Genomic DNA, 22,825 nt, shown 5'->3' with positions numbered 1-22,825 from the left:
GTACAGAGTACCTGCGTGGTAGAGGTCCCTAAGCTCACCTGCACAAAATAGTCAAACAGGGGCCTATACTTCTTGCCTTTGAGACAGGTACCAGGAAATCTAGAAAAAGGAGAAAGGCAAACCCATAATTAGACTAAAATCCTCAAAGAAATGAAACTACAGACAATTAAGTCACAACTCCCCCCTGGTTTACTACTTGTTTCTTAGTCGTTAATGCTGGAATGTGTGATGTGAATGTACTCAGTAGTATTAGCTGAACTTGAAAAACTGAGCTTTGGGGTAATAAAGTGTTTCACCTTTCAAAGTTAACACACACATGCACGAATCAATAATTTTATATTCACCTTTCAAGGATCTCATAGTCACTCTCCAACTTATAGAGGGCTGATAATCTGGCTTCCATTAAAATGAGTAATTTTCCTCTGACAACATCTAGGAGAGCAAGGGGAAAAGTGGACTTCAGTGACATTCAGACTTCGGCAGAGTCTAGAAACGCACCAGCACATCCTCCCTTGCGGGGTCCCGTATCGCCGCATATGCGCAGCAGCCACAGAAAAATGCACCAGGCCACCAACGCACACTGTTTTCCAGACCCAAAGAAGACAAAAACAGCACATGCACTTAACTGAACTTCTCTCCATTTTACATAAAGTAATCTTTATTTTCTCCAACCAGAGGTAATATATGGGAATGCTTAAAAACTGTAACATTAACAAATCAAGAAACTCCCTGAGTAAAAGTCCCTGCTCATCTTGACACTATCATTTGAGTGTCGCCCTCCAGGTATTTTTTTATGTTTATACTAATGTAAGTTTTATGTAAATGGCTACTTATAAAAAAGTAATTATGGGATATCAGTCAATACCATTTTCAGTCTGTCTTTACATACTATATTGTGAACATCTCTCCATATATCAACACAGACTGTCCTTTCTCATTCTAAATAGCTGTACTGTACCCCATTCTAAAGAAGTGCAAGTCATTTTTAACCTATCAAATAATACTAGACATTGAAGTTGTTTTCAGATTGTTACTACTGTGAACATGGGGGTAATGAATACCATTGTATTTACCTTTGTACCCTTATTAGAGTGTTTCTGGAGGATACTATTCTAGGAATAGAAAAGCTAGAATAAATGTATAAACATTTACAATTTAATAACAAATGACAAATCGCCTCATAAAAAAGACTAAACTCCCACCTGTAAAGTATGACATACCAAAGGATTTTTTAAAAGATTTTATTTAGGGGTGCCTGGGTGGCTAAGTGGGTTAAAGCCTCTGCCTTCGGCTCAGGTCATGATCTCAGGGTCCTGGGATCGAGCCCCACGTTAGGCTCTCTGTTCAGCAGGGAGCCTGCTTCCTCCTCTCTTTGCCTGCCTCTCTGCCTACTTGTGATCTCTGTCTGTCAAATAAATAAATAAATAAATAAATAGATCTTTTAAAAAAAGGTTTTTATTTAAGTAATGTCTACACCCAACATGGGGCTTGAACTCATGTGCCTGAGATCAACAGCTGCATGCTCTTCCAAATGAGCCAGCCAGCCACCCCTGATATACCCAAGGATTTGCTAGAGTCTATGATGTAGATTCAGTTCACTGTAAGAAACATGAGAATCAACAGATCATTGAGAAGGCCTTTGCAATTCACTGAAAAGCTACTAGAAACAACACTGCCACCTACCAGCTCTGGCTGCATCAGACCTTCACTGTCACCAGAGTCCACGTTTTCTGGATAAAACTCAGGACAAATGGCTCACCAGGTACCTGAGTCGCATGCAGGCAGTGGAGGGACAGAACTGAAGTCCTTCCACCTGATGGCCCCTCAGATTATCAGGCTCACTAGAGAATGAACGGCCACATCCCCAGGGAGACACAGGGAACTCTCACCATGGGCCTGTCCCTGCCTGGAGAGGCTATGTGCCCATGGCTGGGAACATAGGAAACCAGCTGCTGACCCTATCTGCTCCTGAGGCACTTTTTTTTTTTTTAATTTGAGAGCTAGAAAGAGCAGGAGAGAGGGGAGGGTCAGAGAAGAGGCAGCGGGGGCTGAGCAGGGAGCCCGATGCAGGACTTGATCCTGGCATTCCAGGATCATGACCCAAGCTGAATGCAGTAATCCAACCAACTGAGCCAGCCAGGAATCCCTCCCAAGGCACTTCTAAGTAGTAATAAAAACCCCTGTTTTCTGCACACTGCCCTTCCCCCATTCTTCCTTCGAGTCCTTTGCTTGCTTCACAAGCCGCTGTGAATCAAGTCACCTATCTTGTACGGTCATTTCTTTTCGGACTATGGCTTTCTTTCCGGGGCTTCCCTTCCTTCCATAAACTACCCAAACCTGAAGGTAAGAATCTTCTTTTTTCACATAAATCTCTACGGAAAGAGCTTCATGAGGACTTTGGCTAACTCTCTACCAGGGACTATCTGAAAGGCACAGAACTCTGAAGTTTTGGTACTGACTCTGTGACACAAGGACTTAGAATAGATACATATTTCAGTCTTGGTCCCCATTCCTGGCAGAGCTCCTAAAACCTTTGTCATTTCCTAACTGGTAACAGCCATAAAGGGGTCCTTTGTTATGCTAATGAGGGGACTTCTGGAAAGCCCACAGGTCACCTAAGGATGGCTTTCAATCATCAAAAGCCAATGATTTAATAAATCCTGCCTAAGTAGTTAAGCCTCCCTTACCCCCAAGGATGGGGTGTGAAGTGCTTCAGGTTAGTGAATGCATCCACTTGCTGAGGGCCGCCCACACCAGCTCCCTGGGGGACAGAGGTCCTGTGCTCCGGACCACCCGGCCTCACCCCTGCACCGCACTCCACCGCTCACGTGTACCTTTACGTCCTTTCACAGTGAACTGGTTCAGTGTCTCTGAGCTATGAGCTGCTCTAGCAAATGAATTCAACTCGTGGGGGTCACAGGTCTGTCAGAAGCACAGGACTTGCAACTGCCATCTGCAGTGAGGCTGTAGCGCGGTGGGGGGACCGCTTGCAGGACTGGGCCCTTAACCTGAGCAATCTGATGCTAGTGTCTGAATGAGTTCACTGGTTGGTGGGTCCCTGGCAACAATGAGAGGCCACCTCTCTGAATCCCCAGCTCCTCACCTGTAACTGGGGCATCACGTGTAAAAGTGTATTACAATCTGAAAATTGTAAGGTGTCCTTTTTTTATATCTCTCTACTTCTAAAATTTTTATGTGCATTACTTTTCAACCAAAAATGAAAAAAACCCACCTCTTGTAGAGATTATTCTCTATTTAAGCCTAACATTTTTTTAAAAACTTCTATTTTTTAGGGGTGCTTGGGTGGCTCAGTCAGGTGATGGGTCATGGTCCCAGAGTCCTGGGATCAAGCCCCGAGTCAGGCTCCCTGCTTAGCGCGGAGCTTGCTTCTCCCTCTCACTCTGCCCCTCCCCACTGCTCAGGTTCTCTCTCTCTCTTTCAAATAAATAAAATCTTAAGAAAACAAAAAAATGACAACAAACTTTTAGTTTTACACCAAAAGAAATGTAAGCTTTCATTCTATCCCAAAATAAGGTAAAGTGATCTTCTCTGTATCAGTTGTAAATAACCAGGCCGATACTTACCTTTAATCTTCACGTACTGCATGTCTGGATTAACACACAGGGCAAGGTTACTAGGTAGAGTCCAGGGAGTGGTTGTCCAAGCCACCAAAGACACATTTTCATCTTCCTCCAAAGGGAAAGTTACAAACACTGAAGGGTCTTGAACATCCTGAGATAAAATGAGATAAAACACCTTTTTATAAAATCCATAATAATAGGTGCAGAAGAAAAGGGAACTGATCCTAAAAAACAGATTTCCAAAATAAAAACCAGCTGCCATATTTATAAAAAGAAAATACAAAGCAAGAAATTCCAATTTTATTTCTCTATATTCTTGAAAAATGTTTTAACAATTTGGTCGTCATAAGTAAAACATTTTAAATGTATCAAGATGAATATGCATTAGAGGTTTCACTATTATAATGACCTACTTTTATAGTAAATCCATGAAAAGTCAGCTCAACAAAATAATGCTTCCGAAAGGTAGAATGATTCTTTATTCCAAAATAAAAGAATGAATCATTTTTAAACACCATGTACTTAAAACTGCAATATGCCAATATTAATTCAGTTCATTAAATAAAAAGTTGGTTCCAACTCTATGGCAACATGAAAATATCAAGGATTTAAAAATATTTAATAAATAGCTCCAAAGTAGAAAAACTCATCCCCTGACCCAGGCCAACTCACTGAGTTCTGCATAAAGTGCCCTGAGGAGGAGCTCTGGAAACTTCACCTCATCCACACAGGAACCGTCAGGCACACCTGAAGGAGTGCTGGCCTGTGTGCCTCGAATGCCAGCATCAGGAATCCCAGACACAGAGGCGCTGCTCCAAGAAGCCTGGGCATGGAGCAACCGAACAAAAGACATACCCTACAATTCTCTTTTGCTGAAAATGACATCAGTGGGACCACTAACAGAATCAACCTACAGATTAGATGGTAACACTTCACAATGTTGATTCCCTAACTTCAATTACTTAAGAGTATGGATTTTAAGAAATATGTACTTAAACTTTTTAGAGGGAGACGGACAATGCGGATGTGGTCAAAGAGGGTGGCCATCAATTATGAACTTTTCAGTAAGTCTAAAATTATGTCAAAAGTTAGAAATAAAAACAAACCTTAGTTGCAACCAACATAACTGTAGATTGGCTAGAGAAAAGACAGAAAATGCTAAGCGCTGGCAAGAAAGCAGAGTACTCACTGGCTGGAGGGAGTACAGACTAGGACATCCAGAGTAGGAGGCAGCAAACCATGATGCATGGGCCAACTCTGGCCTCACCCGTGTTCTTATACCACAGGAACAAAGAATGATTTTGACAGAGTTGAGTACTTGCAACAGAGAACATCCAGCCCACAAGGCCTAAAATACTATCTGGCACTTCACAGTTTGCCGACCCTGGTACTAGAGCTAAGTGTTAAGTACACCCTATGACTCAGTAATTCCACTTCTGGGTATGTAACCCATAGAAGATGTGTGTATGCATGCTCCCCACTTCTACAAAGTTCATAGTAGCACTACTGATCAGAGCCCTGAACTGGGAATCACCTAGATACTCATCAATGGTACAGTGGGTAAAGTAAGTGCCAGACAGTAATTAGAACGATGATCTACAACTACATACAACTGGATGACTTTTCACAAACATAACCTTGAGCAAGAGAGGCCAGGCACAATAAAGAATGTAGGGCACAATTCATGCATGTATAATACAATGTCTGAAAATTCAGATGCCGTAAAAAAGATAAGTACTTTTATATACCACAATTGGTTTACGTTTTAGAACAGAAACTCAGTTTACTTCTGCACAGCCTGCTCATCCCAAGAGAATTCACTTGTGTACTTACAGAAGACGATACCCTCTAAAAGCTCTAGGAGCTCACAGCTAGTCTGGGGATCTAACATGTAGAAATCTAGAAGCCAAAGAAAACTGCAGCATAAGTACACAGGATTTACGTTCAAAAATGTTCTCAGCAACACTGTTTGCTACCATTCAAAACACCTGAAAATGTCTATCAAAAGAATGAATACGCGGCAATCTGTCATATCAAACACTGTACAGCAGATAAAAATTAACTCAAAACTACATGTGTCAAGGTGAAGAATCTTTAAAACTTAATGCTTCCTATGAACGGCAAGGTACTGAGTAAGTGCAATGTATGGGGTTAAAGACAAGCCTAAGAGGGTGATATACTGTTTGTGAATACTTAGGCAGAGAGTAAAAGTATAAAATCACGCATGGAAAGAAACACTGGATTCGACACAGCTGTCACCTATCAGGCTGTAAGGAAGTGGAGAGAAATGTGCTGTAAATACATAAATTGTGGACTATTCACTTGCACAGGAGCTAGAACAAAAGATCCCTAACTCCACAGAACACAGATGACTGTCACAAACATCATGCTGAGAAAAGCCATTTACAAATGAAAGCCATTTTAAACAGTGACCTCTGTTCATGACACACATGAAGGACATCGACAAATATGAGACATTCCAATTCAGAGGACTGTGGAGACATAACCAGCAAAATTCATTACAGGAAACTCTGTAAGATAAAACCTGTCTCCTAAACAATGATTTTCAAGGGAAAAAAAGGGGAAGACAGCAAAATGGAGACCACAGATGAAAACAGACCTGAAAGACAACTGCAGCCACACATGAGTCTTTCTTAGATCTTGATTAAAAAAAACAACAAACAACAGAGGGAAAAAGGCCTGGTATTTGAGAGACATACAGAAATGTGAACAATGGGGCACCTGGGTGGCTCAGCTGTTAAGCGCCTGCCTTCGGCTCAGGTCATGATCCCAGGGTCCTGGCATTCAGCCCCGAATCAAGATTCCTGCTTAGCAGGAAGCCTGCTTTTCTCTCTCCCACTCCCCTGCTTGTGTTCCCTCTCTTGCTGTGTCTTTCTCTGTCAAAAAAATAAATAAAATCTTAAAAAAGAAAATGTGAACACTGATAATATCTAGGCATTAGACCATTATTATAGATAATTCACACTACTGATGACTGAGGACTGTCTTAGGTATAATAACTGTTCTATGGTAATGTGGAAAAAATAAAGATTTCTTGTGTTTTAAAGATATTTAATGTATTAATACAATTCTCAAACAAACTAGGTCCTTTAAAACAATGAGGCTAGATGAGGTCTCAGAAATGAAAACACCTCCTGAGTACACACACGAGAAGAGAAGTTCCACGTTTCAAACTCACCACCTTTATCGCCTTCTAGATAAGGTAAAGCAGTGAGTGTACTTCGGTGAACATGAGACCCGTCTCAACTCTCCTTTCACAGCAGCCACAGCAGTTACTCCACCCATCAGACAAAAAGATCATAATATTGCCGACCAAGGACAAATCAGATTTGCTTCCAACTACTTGTAACAAATAACTAACACGACAGGGTCCCAGATGAGGCATCCTCATTCAAACCAAGACCTCTTCCAAAAGCAGTGACTGGAGGGAAACAGGGCAGAGCTGGACTAGATAACCCGAGAGAGGCACAAAGATAAGGTCAAAACGAGCAGACACTGTCAGGTAAAGATACACCCTTCACAAATCTCAAGGGGATAAAAAATCCCTCTTTTGCCCTTTATAGAGCCTCAGTTCAGTGACTGGCAACATTAGCAGCACTCCGTAAGAAACGGTCAATCTGACGGACTCCCCCGGCTAACATTCCACACCGGGACTGGCTACTGTGATCACAATCCTTTAACTTCCATGGTACAAGTTAAAGCCCGATGACATCACACGCACCTTGTAGTTCTGGTGAGATTCGAAGTTGGACAGTGGAGTGTTGCATGCGGTGGAGAAAGGCATGACTTTCACACCTCTATACACAAGGCCTTTATCATAGAGCTGCTTGAAGACCCACCTGGCAAGTAAAGACACAGTTTTACAACAATGACACAACCAAAATTCTGTCTCCCCAAACTCAGATATTTATGTGTTTGTCTACAGTAGAGTTTCTATCAGCCAATCAAATGGAAAAATCATGTCTCTCAACTGTGGACTGGCTGGCAAATTAAAACAGATTCATAGGAGACATTGTATAGACATTAAAAGTGGTAGTATCTGTCCATGGAAAGATGTTCATGACTTGATGTTGTGTAAGAAAAGCAATCCACACCATACTGTCCACTGACATACTAACTGGAAAAACTGTACATATCCATATACTTAGATTTTTTATTTTATTTTTTTTTTTTAAATCTTTTTTTTTTTTTTTTTAAAGATTTTATTTATTTGACAGATAGAGATCACAAGTAGGCAGAGAGGCAGGCAGAGAGAGAGAGAGGAGGAAGCAGGCTCCCTGCTGAGCAAAGAGCCCGATGTGGGACTCGATCCCAGGACCCTGAGATCATGACCTGAGCCGAAGGCAGCGGCTTAACCCACTGAGCCACCCAGGCGCCCTACTTAGATTTTTTAGAGATGCTTTAAAAAGCAAATTTTTACCAAGGTGTTAACCAATATGTTAACAATATTGTTGGGATTTCAGTTTTCGCTTTTCTTAATAGTTTTCTGGTATATTGCTTAAATTTTACTATATTGTGGGCAATTTTACAAAGGCAATTTAGAAAGAATAAATAGTTGGGATTAGGATATCTCTCCTACAGTTAGTCAAAAACATTTTTTTTTTTTAAAGATTTTATTTATTTATTTGACAGAGAGAGATCAAGCAGGCAGAGAGGCAGGCGAGAGAGAGAGAGGAGGAAGCAGGCTCCCTGCCAAGCAGAGAGCCTGATGCGGGACTCGATCCCAGGACTCTGAGATCATGACCTGAACCGAAGGCAGAGGCCTACCCCACTGAGCCACCCAGGCGCCCCTCAATTGTATTTTTTACCCCTACTTAGCATGAACAATTGTGTGTTCTGATGCAAAAATACTGATGTATTTGATTACAGGTTGCTGCTAAACCTGCTGGAGCCATTATATACTACAGAGTACATGCATATCCTATTACCCTAGCAGAATCCAAAATTTATTGAATTATAAAACAAATCTAGAGGTTGATAGAGATAAACAGCTAGTACACAAAAGATTTTCAGGACAATAAAAATACTCTATATGATGCTACCATGATGACTACATGTTATTTGTCTAAACCTATATAACATACAACACCAAGAGTGACCCTTAATGTAAACTATAGACTTCGGGTGATTATGATGTGTCAGTGTATGTCATCAATGGTAACAAATGTGTCACTCTGAAGGGAGCTGTTGGTATTGGAGGAGGCCATTCATGCGTGGGGGCAGGGTACAGGGGAAATCTCTGTAACTTACTCTCAATTTTGCTATGAACTGAAAAGTGCTCAAAATAAATAAAGCTTTAAAAACAAAAAACAAATCCATCCCAAAGACTTCTGATACGTAATTGTGAATCTGAAAAACCGATTCACGCTAGAGGATCTCTCCACTAAGCAATAAACAGAATATTCATTATATTTAAATTTTAAGTAAACCTACCAGACAGATTCCATGAATTGTGGATACAGAGTTTTGTAGTCATTGTCAAAGTCAATCCATCGGCCAAGTCTCGTAACAGTGGACTTTAAAAATATGAATGTTAGAGTTATTAAACAATGATATTTGTTATTGCACATCGATGTGTCTCATTTCTATCGTCATCACATATACAATGATTTTGGGAAAACAAAACAACTAATGTTTCAGGTAAACCTATGCAGTAAACAACACACTACGTAAGGTTAAGAACCAATTTTCTTGGCATTTATCCTATATGCAGATGATGTCAGTTAAAAATATTAGGATTCCTTTATAAAAGTTTACCCAAACTAGCATTTGGCATATACCACAGGTGTAACTGTTGCTGGCAAGAATCATCAATGGATGCAAAAATTCATAAACAAAAGTATAAGAAATCGGGTATTTGCAAAGACTCTCCCACAGCATACTTAATTACAAAGGAAAAACTACAAATTAACAATGGGAAAACCTGACATATACTACCTTAGTGAACAGAATTAATGTCAAGAATGAGATATATTAGCATCACAGGCCTCCTGATAATGACAGAATGAGAAGGGCATGATGTCACTTCTGAGTATTCTTGTAAAAAATGCGTACATAACGAAAACTTAATCATGAGAAAACGCCAGACTTTGGGGCACTTTCTACAAAATAACCAGTCTGTACTCTTTAAAAGTGACAAGGTCAGGTGCCTGGCTGGCTCAGTTGGAAGAGCATCTGACTCTTGATTTTGGGGTTGTAAGCTTGAGCCCCATGTTAGGTGTAGAAATTAAATAAGTAAACTTAAAAAGAAAAAGTGATAAGGTCATAAAAGACGAAGAAAGTTTGAGGGAATCCTCTGGGTTGAAGTAGAATAAGGAAGTATGACAACTATATGCAATGTGTGTTCCTAGACTGGATCCTAGATCAGAAATAATTAGTGGATGGGGCGCCTGGGTAGCTCAGTGGGTTAAGCCTCTGCCTTAGGCTCAGGTCATGATCCCAGGGACCTGGGATCGAGCCCCGCATCGGGCTCTCTGCTCAGCAGGGAGCCTACTTTCTCCCTTTCTCTCTGCCTGCCTCTCTGCCTACTTGTGATCTCTGTCAAATAAATAAATAAAATCTTAAAAAAAAAAAAAAAAAGAAAAATAATTAGTGGAACAACTGGTATAATTTGAAAGTCTATTATACTGTATCTGTTAATTTCTTTTCTTTTTTTTTTTTTTTAAAGATTTTATTTATTTTGACAGACAGAAACCACAGGGAGGCAGAGAGGCAGAGAGAGAGGAAAGGAAGCAGGCTCCCCGCCGAGCAGAGCCCGATGCGGGGCTCGATCCCCGGACCCCGGGATCACGACCCGAGCCGAAGGCAGAGGCTTTAACCCACTGAGCCACCCAGGCACCCCTGTATCTGTTAATTTCTTGCTTTTGATAATTATGATTATTAAAAGTGTCAGAATTTGGGAAAGGAGAGTATAGGGGAATTTTTCGTAACTATTTTTGAAATTTTTTGCTAAGTCTGAATTATTTCAAAATGAAAAGTTAAAAAATTAAAAAAAAATTTTTAAGGAAAAAAAAAAAAAAGCCACATGCATATTACATTTGTTAGATTTTTTTCCTTCTGGCAGCCAGGCAAGAAAGTCTGACTGCATCAAATTAGGAAAAAAAAATTTTTTTAAATAAAAAATTGAAAAATAAAAAGTTAGGAGAGAATTGAGGAGCTTGATTTTCAGGTTGATGAAATCAGATTTTATTTACCAGCAAAGAGAAGCCACTCAGAATTCTGAGCAGGGAAGACAACGATGAGTCTTGTGGGAGAGATAACCTGGCAGGACGAGTGCAAAGAATGGGAGCACAAAGCCAATCAGGAGATGGTTACAGAGACTCAGGGAGGGGGGTTGGGGGCCCGGGAGATTGTAGGAATCAATGACTTGACAAAAGACACTGAAGGAAAAGACCTGATAGGATTTGGCATTTGATTTGATCGTGAGGATGGTGTGTGAGGCCTGGAAGACGGATACTATCTGCAGAACAGGAGACTCTGAATTTTCCAACAGTAGGTTTGAGAAGTCAAAGTGGTGAGAGAGATGGAAAAACAGAAGTCAGACATGTTTTTAAGGTACACAGACACACTAGCTGGAGAAACAGGGAAGATGGGGACCTCTGCTCCTCCACACATCAGAACGAGAGAGACAGGAGCTCTGCCAGCCTTTCACAGGACTTACGGACAGAAGCAGTAGGCAGGATGACAGTCAAATCAATAGAACACTGAGGCCAAAGCTGAATTGTTTTTAACAACAACATTCAAGTTAATCTCTTTGCTAGGACAGCCTGATTCCTGTCAAATACAGTGAGTAGGTAGGAGATTAAGTACTGAAGACAGTCAAGTACATAGATATGGCAGGGCACAGTTTAAGCTCACAGCTTAATAGTGTTGTAGGTAGAAACCAAATACTTCTTTAAAGAGGGCGGTCAACCCTCCTATGTCAAAATCTCACACAGATAGCCATACTTTTGGATGTTTCTCATAAAAAGCACAAAAGGGATATAAACCTTTTCAACTCCATTTAAAAATTAAAGTTTTCATTCATTCCACTGAAAATAACCCAACATACCTTCCACTCAGTAGAATATCTCATCACAATTGCTCGGCACTGATTGTTATATTCTACAATCCCCATTTTGGCTACATCCTCTGGTCCTCTGATTCCCAGTGTCTTATCAATTTCATATTCCTGAAAATTTGCAGTAAGATTGTTAATATCCCTGCCCTCTGAAATAAATGCAATTCAGCAACTCTAGCAAATAACACAGATTTTTAAAAACTGGATCTCAAAAATCTAGAGAGAAAATGAACTATAAATAATATTGCAGAAACAAAGTACATTATAGGAAAAATTCATATTAACAAAGTACATTATAGAAAAAATTCACGATAAAATCCAACGCTCATTAAAAAAAAATCAGAACTTTTTGACTGGTGACTCAAACATACCACAGGTAAGCCATGACAATCCCATCCAAATCTTCTCTCAACATGAAACCCATTCTGGTGAGCATATCTGGTAACTATATCTTTAATTGTCCCTGCAAGTATATGTCCATAGTGAGGTAGTCCAGTTGCAAAAGGAGGCCCATCATAGAACGTAAATCTAACAGAGACAATAAAAAGGTTAAGGGATTTTAAAATAGCAAAAGCTTAGGATAACATTTTTCTACAGATAGCTCCTATCATAGTAGAGTGATAAAAAGCAGATAGAATGTAGAAAAGCAGCAAATCAGAAAATTCACAGACATAAATGGTTAAATATTTACTGGAAGTCCTGTCTTCAAAAAACCTTGTTATGGCGGAGCTGGAATGACCATCAGACTATCCACACTCGGTTTATTAGTTCCATGACATAAGGCAAGTTATTCATACCAATCCTGAGTTACCTCATCAGTAAAACAGGAACAAACATCGCATGATGTTTCTGAACACAGGAGACACATGATAAAAACAGTAAAGAAAGGACTGGTCTTTAAGTGAATGGAGACTAGAAGCAGGAAGTACTCCAACAGGAAGCTAGGACTAGTCTAGTGTTTCAACGAGGGTGGTAAGTATGAGAAAAGTAGAACGGAAGAAGGTGATACATAAACTCTATTCAGACTTAAAGAAACAGAATCTACCTCAATATTTAAAAACTCATCCATTCAATATGTACCCATTGCACAAAGTACCCACTATGTAGAGAGCTAGGAGATGCTGGAAGCACAAAAATCAGTGAAGCTGGGGCGCCTGGGTGGCTCAGTGGGTTAAGCCGCTGCCTTCGGCTCAGGTCATGATCTCGGGGTTCTGGGATCGAGTCCCGCATCGGGCTCTCTGCTCGGCAGGGAGCCTGCTTCCTCCTCTCTCTCTGCCTGCCTCTCTGCCTACTTGTGATCTCTCTCTGTCAAATAAATAAATAAAATCTTTAAAAAAAAAAAAAAAAAAAAAAAAAAAAAAATCAGTGAAGCTTCTGCCTTCATGGAACTCGGTCTAAGAAATGACTATTCTTTTTTTTTTTTTAGAAATGACTATTCTCAAAGACTCTAACATTACCAAAGAAATTCACATACTTCGGCTTATGTTTTGATTGCTTTAAGCATTCCTGAAAACAGTTAAATTCAGACCAGAACTGTAAGATTTTCTCTTCTTCAGCAGGAAAATTGATGTTTTCTGGAACTTGCTGAACCATTTTGTTGCTGCAAGAGAAAAGCAAATTTATTATTCTTAACAGCAAAGTCTAGGAATAACAGAGTGGCATACTTTAAAATGAGTGTATGTATTACTATCCATGACACTACACTATACTTGAAAAAAATCACAGCTTTTTTGAATTATAGTTCAAATACCATAAAGTCCATACTTATGTACAATTCAGTGGTTTTTAGTATATTCACGAGGTTGGGCAACCAGGAGCATGCTCTAATTCCAAAACATCTTTATTACTGCTCTGCCCTGCCTGCTCCAAAAACCTGCCTACAGTAGCAGTCATTCTCCACTGCCTTCTTCCCCAGCCCCTGGGCAACAATTAATCTGCTTTCTGCAATACTGAGTTTTCTTATTCAGAACAGTTCATACAGATGGAATCATGTGTCTGTCTTGTTAAATTATGTTTTCAAAGTTCTTCTACGTTATAACATGTCTTTATACTTCATTATTTTTTTATGGCTGAATATTTCATTGTATAGCTATGCCACATTTTATCCATTCATTAGTTCATGGACATTAGGAATGTTTCTACTTTTTGGCTATTAGGAACAGTCCTCCTATGAATATTCATGTATAACTTTTTTTTTTTTTAATTTTATTTGACGCAGGGAGAGAGATCACAAGTAGACAGAGAGGCAGGCAGCGGTGGTGGGGGGAGAAGCAGGCTCCCTGCCGAGCAAAGAGCCCGAAGTGGGGCTCGATCCCAGGACCCTGAGATCGTGACCTGAGCTGAAGGCAGAGGCTTAACCCACTGAGCCACCCAGGTACCCCCATGTATAAGATTTTGCGTGGACATATGTTTTCAGTTCTTTTGGGTCTACATCCAGGAGTACAACTGCTGGATCACATGGAAATTGTGTTTAACTTCTGAGAAACTACCCGAAAATGTTTTCTAAAGCTGCCGCCTCATTTTATATTTTCCCACAGTGAGTATTTGTTTTTCTACATTCTCACTCCTGATTGTCCATTTCTGAATTATAGAAAATCCTGTGGGTATGAAGTGGTATCTTATCATGATTTTAATTTGCATTTTCTAGTGATTAGTGATGTTGATCACATATTCATGTGCTTATTGGCAATATTTATATCTTATTTGGAGAAATTACCATTCATCTTTTATACAATGTTTAAACTAGGTTGTCTTTTAACTGTTGAGTTATAAGAGTTCTTCATATATTCCAGACAGAAGTCCCTTATTGGGACTACAGAATTTGCAAAAATTTTCTCCCATTCTGTGGGTTGTGTTTTTTTTAAAAGATTTTATTTATTTGAGAGAGAGACAGAGAGAAAGAGTGCAAGCAGGGAGAGGGGCAGAGGGAGAAGCAGACTCCCTGATGAGCGAGTCCAACGAAGGGCTTATCCCCAAACCCTGAGATCATGACCCAAGCTGAAGGCAGACTCTTCACTAACTGAGCCACCTAGTGCCCCCTGTGGGTTGTCTTTATCTTTTTCACCTTATTGCTAAAGCACCACTTCTAATTTTTAGTAAAGTTAGTTTATCTACTTTTTGTTTTGTTCTTGAGCTTTTGGTGTCATATTTAAGAAACCACTACCTAAAACAAAATTGTGAAGGTTGAGCTATTATATTTAGGTTGTTGATCTATTTTAAGTTATTTCTGCATGTTGTGTGATGTAGGAATACATAGTACTTTTTTTTTTAAATTTTATTTATTTATTTGACAGAGAGAGAGATCACAAATAGGCAGAGAGACAGACAGAGAGAGAGATGAGGAGAAGCAGGCTCCCCGCTGAGCAGAGAGCCCCATGAGGGACTCGATCTCAGGCCCCTGGGATCATGACCTGAGCCGAAGGTAGAGGCTTAACCCACTGAGCCACCCAGGCGCCCCTACATAGTACTTTTTAAAAAAGATTTTATTTGAGAGAGAGCAAGAGAGAGAACGAGAGAGAGAGAGAAGCAGACACCCTGCTGATCAAGGAGTCTGATGCAGGACTTGATCCCAGGACCCAGATCACAACCTGAGCCGAAGGCATACTTAACTGCCACCCAAGTAGCCCAGTACTTTTTGATTATTGTAAAATTTGTTTCTAAATAATATTCTTCACTTATTTCTTAACTCTAATATACCATTTAGTAATTGTAGACAACATATTTCTAAGAAGAAACAAGAAAATTTTGGAAATTTATGTAAAGATACTAAAAATGCATTAACCTGAAAAAAATAAATCTCAAAGTAGGTAAGAGTTTTTACCTACTACACTCACAGGACAGATAGCACTTTTGTTGAGATAACCTCATTTCTTTGAGGAAAACAGGTAACCCCCCCCAAAAAAAGAAAAAAAAGCTAAAAAGATATGACTGACATTCAAATAATTTCTAGCTCATTCCAATTTTCTGTTTTATTCCTTTTATTGCTTATTCATGATTTTTCGGTTGGACAAACTGTATACATCCTGGATTTAGTCCCTAATAAGAGAAGTCTTAAAGTGGCGTTTTAAGAGTTCTGCTAAAAATCCCTGCAGAAACACCTGATCAATCTGGGGCTTAACTACCTAGGGAGCATCCTCCAACCCATTCCTCCTCAAAGCCTATATATTCTTACTTAATAATTTCAATAAGGTTGGTGACCAGGTTTCCAAACCAACATCAGATTAAAAGGGGACAAGACTGCTAATAATGAGAAAACAACAGAGAAGATCGAGAATCTTTTTTTTTATAATCTTTTTTTTTAAAAGATTTTATTTATTTATTTGTTTATTAATTTAATTTATTTATTTGACAGAGAGAAATTACAAGTACACTGAGAGGCAAGCAGAGAGAGAGAGAGAGAAGGAAGCAGGCTCCCTGCTGAGCAGAGAGCCCGATGCGGGACTCGATCCCAGGACCCCGAGATCATGACCTGAGCCGAAGGCAGCAGCTTAACCCACTGAGCCACCCAGGCGCCCCGAGAAGATCGAGAATCTTAAGAACTCAAGAACTTGGGGCACCTGGGTGGCTCAGTCAGTTAAGCATTTGCCTTTAGCTCGGGCCATGATCCCAGAGTCCTGGGATTGAGCCCCATGTCAGGCTCATTGCTCAGCAGAGAGTCTGCTTCTCCTTCTCCCTCTGCAGATCCCCTGTTTGTGCACGCGCTCTCTCTCTCTAATAAATAAAATCTTTTATTTTATTTTTTTAACTTTATTTTAAAAAAGATTTTTATTGAGACACCTGGGTGGCTCAGTTGTTAAGTGTCTGCCTTCAGCTCAGGTCGTGATCCCAGGGTTCTGGGATCCAGCCCCACACAGGGCTCCCTGCTTAGCCTGAAGCCTGCTTCTCTCTCTTCTACTCCCACTGCTTGTGTTTCCGCTCTTTTGGTGTCTCTCTCTGTCAAATAAATAAATAAAATCTTGGGGTGCCTGGGTGGCTCAGTGGTTGGGCCGCTGCTCAGGTCATGATCTCGGGGTCCTGGGATCGAGCCCCGCATTGGGCTCTCTGCTCAGCGGGGAGCCTGCTTCCTCCTCTCTCTCTGCCTGCCTCTCTGCCTGCTTGTGATCTCTCTCTGTCAAATAAATAAATAAAATCTTAAAAATAAATAAATAAATAAAATCTTAAAAAAAAGAAAAAAAAAAAAAAGGATTTTATTTATTTGACAGAGAGAGCACAGCAGGGCGACTGGCAGGCAGAGGGAGAGCAAAGAGACCCAAACACCTCAGTCAATTCTGAAAGTACCAAAACCTCAAGCATAGTAATTGACCCATGCCATCCAAAAAACAAAATTTTAAAAAATTTATACACATTAAAAAATTTTTTTTTAAGTTTTGTTTTTGTTGTTTTTTTCACCATCAGTGTCTCTCCTTTTCTTTCATTTATTTTTGAGATGTGAGGCTGTCTTTGGATTTTATATATGGAAAAAAATATGACAAGAACATCGAAGCATCCCTTTCTGTCTAGGTGTCATTAAATGGTGTTAAGCAGAAATTGAATGGCATTTTGGATCTTTGGATCTTGTTACAATGCCTGGCCTTTCACAGATGGTAAGGGTGTGTCTGTGTCCTAAATGATTTATTAGGGGTTCTGCTGGTTTAGTAACCACCTTGTTAGAGGCCTGCTGAAACTGAAAAGGCTACATCTGAAGATTAACAGATCTTTGGATATCAATACATTTCTTTCTGTCACTTCTAATCCTCCTCAAGGCCAGTTCTAGAATCGCCAGCACCTATGGGAGCTGACTATAGTAGACTTACCAGGCCCACCTTGGACTGAGGATTCAGAACCTGCGTTTTAACAAGATCCTAGGGGATCAGCACGCACAGTACAGTTTTTAAGTCCCTACTCTTGAACTGTTCTAATCATTATTCAGGAATATCTATCTGAAAAAAATTTTTTTTTTTTTAGAAAGTGAGACTTACGTTTTTGGTGAAAAAGGGTCATAAGTTTTATAAAACTTTCTAGGGAGTTTCTATTCCCCCCCAAATTAAGAATCAGTGCATTATTATGCCAAACACAAAGACTCAACATAACAGCACAGGGAGGAGCTATGTATCAGTGACCGGGCTGTGGCGGCTGCTGAGAGAAACAGCCCCCACGCATACATCACAGGATTGCTCTGGCCCTTCACATCCACTGGAGAGCTGTACTTGCAAACAGCGTCCAGTAACCACAGGGCATGGAGTGTGGGGAGCAGAAGGAGGAGAAAGATTAATCACCAGGTCATGCTAAGAGAAAAAGATCTCTTCTTCTTCTTTCTTACCATAACCCTTGCCCTCCAACTCTCTGTATTCTAGACTCTTCCAGACCTGTTCAGAAATTTCTAGATAATCTCCTTGACTTTTACTTGTGTTTACTTCAATAGATCTTAGAAATGCATACCAAAATACTTTACAAATAAATACCGATGGGGCACTAGATGGCACAGTCAGTTAAGCATCTGACTCTTGATTTTGGCTTGGGTCATGATCTCAGGGTTGTGAGACTGAGCCCCCCAGCGAACTCTGTTCTGGGTGTGGAGCCTACTTAAGATTCCCTCTCTCCCACTCCTCTTCTAAAAATAAAAATAAAAAATCCATGCACTTCCTTGCAACATCTGCTTGTCTTTAATTCCACTGTACTAGTAGTTTCACTATTCCTTCCCATTATCTGAAATCTGAGTCCCCTTAATAGTACCAGATAATCTCCACATCTAACTGATCACCAAAGTCATGTGCATCTGATCTCTTAAGTCTATTTCTGTTCCCTCTTCTGCCTCCCCAGGTCTTCATATTATGTCACAGTAAGTCACATCTCATCCCAGAGGTGGGTCTATCTCCAGCTCTTTCTCAATTGAGTCATATCCTATTAACATATACCCCACAGATATAGTTACACAAATGTATAAAATATGGACAAAGATTGAAGCATATAGAGAAATATTTGAAAACAACTTGAACATCCATGAATAAGTGGCTAAAATAAATTATGGCACATCAGTTCCATGTAGGCATTAAAAATAATCCTAATATGTCAAATATACATACTGCCTTATATTGAGAAATGAAAAAAAGGAGGTCATAGCTCTAACTATTTATACTATGCGTATTATCTTTTTTTTTTTTTTTTAAGATTTTATTTATTTATTTGACAGAGAGAGAGAGATCACAAGTAGACAGAGAGGCAAGGCAGGCAGAGAGAGAGGAGGAAGCAGGCTCCCCACCGAGCAGAGAGTCCGATGCGGGGCTCGATCCCAGGACCCTGGAATCACGACCTGAGCCGAGGGGAGAGGCTTAACTCACTGAGCCACCCAGGCGCCCTGCGTATTATCATTTTTAAGAGACTTAAAACATACGTAAGTAAATAAAATCTATGTTTAAGTAATTTTGTATTTGAATTTAGAAGGCTATGCATCAACCTTCACTATGCCTACCATGGCAGGGGCTGGGGAGCATGAAAGAACAAATCTTTGTTACTTCACACCACTTTTCTCGGTATGTTTTAACTTTATCACAAAAACTTTTAAAATAAAGAGAAAAATAAATACTGTATATCAGACATTCCACTTCCCAAGAAGCAGCTCTGAAAGTACCATTTTTGTATTAAAAAAAAATTCAGTAACTCCTCTCTCCCAACAATATTCTGTACAGACTTTTCAATAGGGCACTCAAGGCCACCATGATCTTACCCCAAATTACTACTTTTCCTCCTGACCTTTCTCTTACAAAACTCAAGCACCAGGAACATCACACTGAGAAACAAAAACCACTTTCCTGATCTACTACTTTCATGCTTCTGGAACTCACCCCACATACTCTTAGCACTACCTAGCTTAACTAATGCACCCTCCTCTCTAAGGCTTTTATCAATCCCCTTTTTCAGAACTAATATTCCCCTCCCGAGTCTGTTCCTCTCCTAAACCGTGTGGTTTTTCTTCACACTCTCCAGTTCAACGGTAAATCCGCTGCCTGCAGAAGCATTCTTACTGCCTATCCTCCAGTGTGTGCTGACACCCATGGTCTGAAGGAATCTCTTGGCCAGCATCCTTAGTTTCCATCAGCAATACTCCTCCCACCTGCCTTTTCAACCTATCCCACTCTGCGGTTCCTCCTGGCACAAGACAATGATTAAGAGGATTGGCTTTGGAATTCCTCCCCACTTTTTTTTTTTTTTTTAAAGATTTATCTATTTATTTGAGAGAGACAGAGAGTACGAGTGGGGTGAAGGTCAGAAGGAGAGAGAGAGATGAAGAGAGTCTCAAGTAGACTCTACTTAAGCCCAGAGATGGACCTGCAGTGCAGGTGCACGACCCTGAGATCATGACCTGGACTGAAATCAAGAGCCTGATGCTCAATGGACTGAGCCACCCAGGTGCCCCTACTGATACTTTGTTTTAAAAGTTCATGATAAGGGGCGCCTGGGTGGCTCAGTGGGTTAAAGCCTTTGCCTTCAGCTCAGGTCATGACCCTAGAATCTGCATCCATTCGCATCCAGTCCTTCTGCTCAGCGGGAGCCTGCCTTCCCCTCTATCTGCCTGCCTCTCTGCTTACTTGTGATCTCTCTGTCAAATAAATAAAATCCTTAAAGAAAAAAAGTTCATGGGACGCCTGGGTGGCTCAGTTGGTTAAGCAGCTGCCTTCGGCTCAGGTCATGATCCCAGCGTCCTAGGATCGAGTCCCACATCGGGCTCCTTGCTCCGCAGGGAGCCTGCTTCTCCCTCTGACTCTTCCTTCCACTCTGTCTGCCTGTGCTCGCTCTCATTCACTCTCTCTCTGACAAATAAATAAATAAAATCTTTAAAAAAAAAAAAAAAGTTCATGATACTACTAGGAATCTCCTAAATCAATTACTTTACCTCTAGTTTCATCCCTCCTGATCTTTATGCAAAACCTGATGCTAAAACTAAGCCTCACCTTTGTATTAAACAAACAAACAAACAAACAACCCCTCTTCTCTTCTGGACTCCTTCCCAACACCATTTCATTCAACACCAAAAACTCCTAAGGCTGGAGGCTGCCATCTCCCACTTGCTTCCTGCACACCCTAAAGTTGCAGTGACCGCAAGTTCCCCTCTTCTGAAGCAACACACACACTTCCAAATCCTGCCGTACTTACTAGGGTCCTTCAGACTCAACCTCTCCTCCAAGTCCGACTCAGCTTCCAGGCCCCAAGCTCGGGGCAGCTCCTGAGAAGCCTTCTTTCTCCCCGCTACAAACCCCACAGGAAAACTGTCCTCCTGCTCCCGGCTACGGGCGCATGCACCAGGCACACTGCATATTCCGCCGGGATGCTGTGCTTACTCACCACCAACCCCAGGTCCTTGGCAATAAACCCTCCTTCCCGCGGGCTAAGACCAGATTTTTTTCAAAGGAATGCCCCGATCGTCAAATCATTTCCCCACATTCTGAAATGCCACAACAAAATCTCGCCATCACCCAATCACGCCAGCAGGCGGAGCGGGGGTACCTGGGGCGACCCCGTGGGCAGGACGGCGGGCGGGGTGACCTGGGGCGCCACTGCCGGCAGGGAGGGGGGCTTTGTAGGGAGACCCTGCGGGCAGGGCGGGGCGGGGGAGAGCTTTACCAGAGGAGACCCTGCGGGCAAGGCGGGGTGACCAGGGACGACCCTGCGGACAGGGCGGGGTAATCTGGGGGTACCGGAGAGCCTCATAGGTAAGGCGAGGGTACAACAGAGGCCCGCAGGCAGGGCGAGGACTACCTGGGGCGACCTTGCGAGCAGGCCGGGGGTGTACCTGAAAGGCCCCGGTGCAGGCGCACGAGGAAAGAGCCGCGTCCACGCCGCCGCCGGGCGTCCAGAGGTGATGCAACGCTCTGACAGCGCTGGGCGGAGAGAAGGCCGGTCCACTCCGGCCAATCAGCGTGCACTCTCCGGCACCCATCAACAACCCGGGCCCCGATTGGTCGCGAGGGCTCCGGCCCGCCCACCTGACGAGCGCAGCGGTGTGCGCTGGGAAGGCGGCGGCGCTCCGCGGCTGACTGCTTCCTGCGGGAGTTGTCGGGCGCGAAGTTTGCTCGGGGCTGCGGACTGTGGGGCGCGGGGGTCGCTGCTGTTGTGCCCGCTAATTGCGCGTTTGACGCGGGTGGTGCGGCCCCGACCTGAGTGACCATTGCAAGGTTTAGGGTCGCGGAGATCTGCGGCGGGCACCGTCACCGCGGGAAAGACCTGCAGCGGGACACCGTCTCCGGCACCGCGGGGTCGGGGAAGGCGCAGGGCCCTGGGGCTGAGACAGTTGTGCGCACTGGCCGGGAGGTACGCGCCAGGGGCCCCGAGCCGCCCGCGGGGCTTGTTCTCAGGGAAGGGCTGGCAATCGCTGGGCCCCGCAGCCCCTCCGGAGTCCCCTGCATCCTCCCGCACAAGCTATGGTAAAGGGCCCCATGCACGCAAGTTAACAGAACGAAGGGAAGGAAATGCCTGCTGACCAGATTTAGTTATTGCTGTTTTAACATTTCCTGTGATGAAAACAAAGTGTATTTGCCTTTTTATCGATCTACTCGTTTACAGTTTATTATCACTGCTGTGGGTCTGCCCGGCACCTTCTGGATCCGCTAGTTAAAAACCAAAGGGAAGCAGGAGCCACGCAAAGAGCAGCGGACCTCAGGCTTTGGCACCAGAGACTGTGAAGGGAAGTTTAGGCCTTCAAAGTGCAGAATAATTCTGTAGCAGCTTACTGCATCCGTTAGAGGGACAGAAAACAATCACCTGAGACTATATAGAAAGCATAGCACCTATAAGAACACTTTGAAAAATTTTGTGCAAGCATTCATTCAACAGTCACATTCCAGGCGGAGTCAGGGTCTCACTGCATCGCTGAAATGGGAAACCCTCTAGGCAGGAACATTTACTAGTGGTATTTCTTCATCTTACTAGTACTCTGCTTTGTGCAGTTCATTTTTACCATCTGTCCAGACACTCCAGATTAGAGCAGGATAGAAGACTCACAGTTAGACGTGTCCAAGAAAAAAGGTGGGGATGACATGTCTGATCATCTCAAAGTTGGATTGAGAAACATTTTGTTACTGTTGAAAGGTATAAGCCTAAATCCAGAAAGAAGTTGAGCAAGTGGGAAAAAAGTTAAATGTCAAAATCCACAACTTGGTTCAGAGTTGACCCCTCACTTGTTAGAGTAGGA

At 42.0% G+C, this 22,825-nt stretch overlaps 1 protein-coding gene across 2 annotated transcripts in view; it reads right to left on the bottom strand.

Moving 5' to 3' along the window:
• IARS1 (isoleucyl-tRNA synthetase 1) overlaps positions 1-21,545 on the bottom strand; it is a 67,092-nt gene extending 45,547 nt beyond the window's left edge. Inside the window, exons 1-9 of one of the 2 annotated variants that reach the window (XM_082694270.1) lie at positions 21,428-21,545; positions 13,136-13,261; positions 12,033-12,189; positions 11,653-11,772; positions 9,036-9,118; positions 7,324-7,441; positions 3,585-3,732; positions 345-432; positions 39-99 (exon numbers count right to left, since the gene is read on the bottom strand). In XM_082694270.1, coding sequence (XP_082550396.1) covers positions 39-99; positions 345-432; positions 3,585-3,732; positions 7,324-7,441; positions 9,036-9,118; positions 11,653-11,772; positions 12,033-12,189; positions 13,136-13,254 — 894 coding nt within the window. In that variant the 5' untranslated portion in view covers positions 13,255-13,261; positions 21,428-21,545. Of the gene's footprint in view, positions 1-38; positions 100-344; positions 433-3,584; positions 3,733-7,323; positions 7,442-9,035; positions 9,119-11,652; positions 11,773-12,032; positions 12,190-13,135; positions 13,262-21,393 lie in introns of both variants that reach the window. The other variant, XM_082694271.1, reaches the window with a different exon arrangement.
• Between the last annotated feature and the right edge of the window lie 1,280 nt (positions 21,546-22,825).

This window comes from Mustela nivalis, assembly GCF_964662115.1.
Source record: "Mustela nivalis genome assembly, chromosome: 13".
NCBI classification, from domain to species: domain Eukaryota; kingdom Metazoa; phylum Chordata; class Mammalia; order Carnivora; family Mustelidae; genus Mustela; species Mustela nivalis.
The sequence above is the reverse complement of the archived record's forward strand: the minus strand, read 5'-3'. Positions and strand labels throughout refer to the sequence as shown.